Source organism: Prunus dulcis, chromosome 6 (assembly GCF_902201215.1).
Source record: "Prunus dulcis chromosome 6, ALMONDv2, whole genome shotgun sequence".
Classification (NCBI taxonomy): domain Eukaryota; kingdom Viridiplantae; phylum Streptophyta; class Magnoliopsida; order Rosales; family Rosaceae; genus Prunus; species Prunus dulcis.
In genome coordinates this window covers 22,863,092-22,868,714 of record NC_047655.1, presented here as the reverse complement: position 1 = coordinate 22,868,714, position 5,623 = coordinate 22,863,092, and the positions used below count along the sequence as shown (strand labels likewise).

The 5,623-nt window shown below is 37.8% G+C and overlaps 1 protein-coding gene across 7 annotated transcripts; it reads left to right on the top strand.

Annotated features, from left to right (window-relative positions):
* On the top strand, positions 1-5,349 carry LOC117630724 (L-ascorbate peroxidase 2, cytosolic). 7 transcript variants are annotated; one of them, XM_034363466.1, is made up of 12 exons: positions 48-116; positions 301-362; positions 485-546; positions 620-751; positions 858-1,032; positions 1,127-1,192; positions 1,659-1,707; positions 1,790-1,872; positions 1,971-2,050; positions 2,139-2,241; positions 2,364-2,422; positions 5,316-5,349. In XM_034363466.1, the coding sequence occupies exons 4-12, from the start codon at positions 633-635 to the stop codon at positions 5,335-5,337; spliced, it is 756 nt and encodes a 251-aa protein (XP_034219357.1). In that variant the 5' UTR covers positions 48-116; positions 301-362; positions 485-546; positions 620-632; the 3' UTR covers positions 5,338-5,349. The 7 variants fall into 7 exon arrangements, with proteins under 7 accessions (XP_034219351.1, XP_034219350.1, XP_034219352.1 ...); XM_034363464.1 differs by having other exon boundaries at positions 48-178; positions 252-362; XM_034363460.1 differs by lacking the exon at positions 301-362 and having other exon boundaries at positions 1-178.
* Positions 5,350-5,623: the final 274 nt, after the last annotated feature.

Below are 5,623 nucleotides of genomic sequence, written 5' to 3'. Positions count from 1 at the left end.
ACGATCCTAGCCGTACGTTTAGCACCCGAAGACTAAAACGAGAGCGCTAGAACCTTCGTCCCGAAACAGAATACGCTTCCTATATATACAATTTCCCCTGCTGCTGTGCTCTGCAGTTTGTACTGATAACTTCGACCATTTCAAGCAAGCTTCAACTGTTTCTAGCAACTTCGATCGTGTAAGGAAAAACTTTTCCTTCCCTTCAATTTCATATACTAATTTTCTCACTAACCAAACAGAGGGTGGAACAGATCAATTGTCGCCTATATATACAATTTCCCCTGCTTCTGTGCTCTGCAGTTTGTACTGATAACTTCGACCATTTCAAGCAAGCTTCAACTGTTTCTAGCAACTTCGATCGTGTAAGGAAAAACTTTTCCTTCCCTTCAATTTCATATACTAATTTTCTCACTAACCAAACAGAGGGTGGAACAGATCAATTGTCGCCTATATATACAATTTCCCCTGCTTCTGTGCTCTGCAGTTTGTACTGATAACTTCGACCATTTCAAGCAAGCTTCAACTGTTTCTAGCAACTTCGATCGTGTAAGGAAAAACTTTTCCTTCTCTTCAATTTCATATACTAATTTTCTCACTAACCAAACAGAGGGTGGAACAGATCAATTCTCGCCATGGCGAAATGCTACCCGACTGTGAGCGAGGAATATCAGAAGGCAGTGGATAAATGCAAGAGAAAGCTCCGAGGACTCATCGCTGAAAAGCACTGCGCTCCTATAATTCTCCGATTAGCGTAAGAATCAAGAACTCTCTCTGCCATATACTTAATTATCTGAGAGCTCCATCTGTTGGTAACGATTGGTGTTTGCTTTGTGTTTGATGTTTGGTGATGATCGCAGATGGCATTCGGCTGGTACCTTCGACGTGCAAAGCAAGACAGGAGGGCCGTTCGGGACCATAAGGCACCCGGAGGAGCTTGCTCATGAAGCAAACAATGGCCTGGATATTGCGGTCAGGCTTTTGGAGCCGATCAAGGAGAAGTTTCCGATTCTCTCATACGCAGATTTCTACCAGGTATATATAGATATTTGGCTTGGGTTTTGGTTTTGGTTTTTAGTTTGAATTTGTAGATTGATGTTGTGAGTTTCTATTTGATTGTGTTTTGAAGTTGGCCGGAGTTGTTGCTGTGGAAATTACAGGGGGGCCTGATGTTCCTTTCCACCCTGGTAGACCGGTGAGTGCCTTCTTGGCTTATTTTCAATTACTGGCCCATTTCTTGTCGTTCAAATCACAATATAAAACATACGCAAAAGTAACTCATTAAAATTATATAAATTGAAAGTTTATACAGGCATGTCATACTGTGATTTGTCTCGAGATTTCCTTTATTATATGCCCAAAACCTATTTCCTATAGCACATGTAGTTCACATTTGTTTGTCCTTTTATTTATTTATAATAATTAGCCTTGTGTTGTCGAATAATTGGAAATTATATAGGATCAAATAGCTTGGTGTGATGAAACTTGATTGATTTGGTGGTTTTTTAGGTTATTGACATTGACAATACAATATGTGATGATATTGATTGTTTAGAGTGCCTTTCTCGGCTATCAAACAATGCAGGCATGGCAAGATTGTTTAAAAATGTGATCTTATTTTAAACTTGTACTCATTGGTTCAAGTCATGTACAAATTTCAGGACAAACAAGAACCGCCACCAGAAGGTCGCTTGCCGGATGGCTCCAAAGGTAAGTTAGCGCCTAGATTTTGCAACTAGTGTATGGTTGTAAGATGAATGTGCTTAATTTTTCTTTGTGTTGTTCCTTTTAGGTTCGGATCATTTGAGGGATGTCTTTGGTCACATGGGTCTTAGTGACAAGGATATTGTTGTATTATCCGGTGGACACACATTGGTCAGTTCATGCAAGACCATCAAAACTCTTCTATTTGTTTCATTGACTGGTAGAGTTTAGCATTTTAAATTTTGTGTGTTTGGGAATTTTGTTTTCAGGGTAGGTGCCACAAGGAACGTTCTGGATTTGAGGGACCCTGGACAACCAACCCTCTCATTTTTGACAACTCCTATTTCAAGTAAAGACCTATTCACCTTCTTCAATAATAACACTGTTGAATTTATACCACTTTCTAGATAGTTAAATCTGATTTGTTTCCCAAACAGGGAACTTCTTAGTGGAGAGAAAGAAGGCCTTATCCAGCTGCCATCAGACAAGGCTCTTCTGGAGGATCCAGTCTTTCGTCCTCTTGTTGAGACCTATGCCGCGGTTTGTATCTGATCGTGCTTTATACTTAATATGATCACTAAATTATAGCTTAGCTATACTCTTTTTATGTCTTGATGTTAATTTGATCCCCTTTTCGGTTGCGGTGATTTTGCTTTGACTAGGACGAGGACGCTTTCTTTGTGGATTATGCTGAAGCGCATTTGAAACTCTCAGAGCTTGGGTGAGTATGAAAAACACCACACTTTTTATTGATTTCCTTCTTTAATTCTCCATAGTTGCTCACATTGTAACATGCCAATGTTTCCCCCCCCCCCCCCCCCCAAAGATTTGCTGATGCCGAGTAAAGGGGGATTCTAAATAAGGCAGCGGTGGCTTGTGTGATGTTTAATTCTTCGAGATCAGGCTGAATATATGCTTGTAAATTGTATTAGTTGTTGGTGTGTGATTTTCGGGCTATGTCCAGTAAGCCTTTCTGTTGGTGAGTGTGGTAATAATATGTGTTAAACTTGTGTGTATGATAATGATCCACATATTACGATTAATTATATGCTGCTTGCTTATGTAATATTTATTTCTATGGGTTATTTTATCTAACATGGTTAGATGTAAAATGCTGTCTGCATATTTGTATCTTACTTGGAAATGGTTAGATTAATCCAACGGTGTTGGGTCATTGTTGTCTGCATTTTTACAAGAAATGCCAACTCTAAAGTGATTGCAAGAGAATTCACCATCTAGAGAGAGAGAGAGAGAGAGAGAGAGAGAAACCAGAAGATTTTCTAGCAAAATTGTTCATGCTGATTACAAAAATAGATAGGGCTGAAGATGAACAATATAGAATATAAATGCATACTTTAAAATCGAAACAATTGAAGACAATTCATAAAGGAAAGATGGATAACAAACTTCATCAAATGGAACTAGCAAACACATGATGATTTTGCTGTTGGACTCGGAAGCTGCAATTGCTGATGTAGCTCAATCAAGAAACTTTGAAATAAGTAATCTGGATACATAACATCCATCAACCCGACCCGGATCATCCATCAGTAACCTCCAAAAGCAATCAAAGGCTTTCGCAACGTCTGCTCTCTGTTTTCAGATGAAAATTTTAAGTCTAAGAAAAGAAATTGCCTGTTAAAATTAATGGGTAAAGACTTAAGCTTGGTACTTCAACAGGACAACAAAATTTCAAAATAAAACTTAATAAGCAAAATATAATACAGAACTGTTGAAAATGATAAGGTAGAGTCCACGTGTTGGAAGAGGCTTTGCTTACAAAAGGGTTCATCCCTCATTGTAATTGATAGAAATGAATAATAAGAAAAACATCAGATTCCTATGCTTTCTCTATCTCAATTCTCTCTCCAATTTCTCTTTAGTTTATAACACGTTATCAGCACGAATTCGCTTTAACAATATCAGCTGAGTTCTCTGATGAAACCCAAATATCTTATCCCTCCTTCCATCCAATGCTACCCTCTCTCTCTCTCTCTCTCTCTCTCTCTCTCAACTCTGAATTCCATATTGAAAAGAAGAAGTCAACACCATGGAGATTGTGGCGGGACCTTTTGCAGAGGCTTTGCTAGAGGAAGGAGGGAAAGCAAATTCAGCCATGGTTTCTCTCCAGCTCAAATCCAATCATTGGCTGCCATCTGTGAAGCTCTGGTACCTCCTTTGTCACTGGAAGACACCATAAACAACAACAATAACAACAAGGAGGAAAGCCCAGATGACCAAGCCCTTCATTCCATCTACAGAGCTTCTGGGTCTCAGCCTCCTATACCAGATGAGGTAGCAGAATTGATGCTGAAGAGGGCTCTACCAGAAGTTATGGAGGGAATGAAGCTATTTCTGAAGATGCTGTCATTCAGATTAGGAACATTATTACTATGTGGGCATCGTTGCCTTAGTTGGAAATGGCCATTCATCCACAGCTTCTCTGAAATGTCTTTGGAGAAAAGAGAAGTCCTCAAGAAATGGTCAAAGGAAAAGCTTGTGCTCACACTCAGATTGATGTTCTTGGTGGTCAAAATCTTCTGCCTCTACACCTTCTTCTCCAGGAGCTCTTCCCACGCAAGTTCTCTTCATTACCACAGGACAAATTGGGTTATTTGGGTTCGGCAACGGGATGAATTTGGAGAATGGTGTTTAAAGTTGCTGAAGAAACATCTTTCTAAAATGGAAAGGCACTGGAGATCTAGCAAAGCATGCTTAAAAAGTGAGTCTATGTTAGAGTATATTTATTAAAAAGTGGGATACACAGCAAGTTGATAAGCCTAGTGGAAAGCAAAATCCTATATGGAAGTAAAGAAAACAAAGGATTATTGCCAGGTATGTGAACACCCACATAAATAAAGGGATGAGTATTCTGCCTCACTCTATCTCCTTTAATTAATTACATTATTAAAATACTTACAGAATTTAATACTCATGATTAGTGTAGATTGCAGGTGGAAAGAAGAAAAGCCAACGTGATATATCTAGCTTTCCACTAATATATTAGTATAATAATATTATATTATTTGATCGTGGTGTTGATAAGAACCCACAAATAATTGTCTTTACTTTATCCATATATATGGTAATTGTTTTATTTTATTTACTGTATGGTGTAGGTTTATTACCCATACGACAGTATTTATTTAAAAGGGTGGTGCGGGTTTATCGTCCATGCTTTTACTGTCATTTAAATGTATGGAGCAAAATTAGTGCCTATACAAGCACGTTTACTTTATCGTAAATTTACTTTATCGCACATTTAATTTTATTTAAGGTATGGTGCGGGATTAACGTCCATACAGCAAGCAATTTACTATACAAATTTACTTTACCGCACATTTAATTTTATTTAAGGTATGGTGCAGGATTAACGTCCATACAGCAAGCAATTTACTTTATGAATTTACTTTATCACACATTTAATTTTATTTAAGGTATGGTGCGGGATTAACGTCCATACAACAAGCAATTTAATTTACGAATTTATTTTACCGCACATTTACATTTATTTAAAGTATGGTGCGGGTTTATCGTCCATACCAGTAATTTCTTTACCAGTAATTTATTTTATGGATTAATTGTGCTGTATGATGAGTTTTTACAGTATGCAGATCAGGACCAGAAGTTCCTTGATCCTCATCATACAATTACATCAGGACTTGAAGATCCTTGATGATGATATTGATATGAGAGCTGGCAGTCTCTCCGGTACTATACTTGTAAACAAGAGATCGGACTTGAAGATCCTTGATCCTTGACATGTAAATAAGGATCTAGAGTTCCTTGATGATGTAACAGTACCGTATTGGTTAAAAGTGCCGTACACATGAATAATAATTGTATTGGCAAATATACTGCACACATGAATAGATATGTATTCATGACTTGATGAATAGTACTATACACATGATAGTGACGT

What these genes read in the sequence shown, in the direction of transcription:
- LOC117630724 (XM_034363461.1), top strand. Translation starts at nt 633, where the DNA reads ATGGCGAAATGCTACCCGACTGTGAGCGAGGAATATCAGAAGGCAGTG. An exon ending in CTTTCCACCCTGGTAGACCG is followed by an intron (nt 1,193 to 1,658) that starts GTGAGTGCCTTC and finishes TACAAATTTCAG; the next exon opens with GACAAACAAGAACCGCCACC. An exon ending in TTGAAACTCTCAGAGCTTGG is followed by an intron (nt 2,423 to 5,315) that starts GTGAGTATGAAA and finishes TACAGTATGCAG; the next exon opens with ATCAGGACCAGAAGTTCCTT.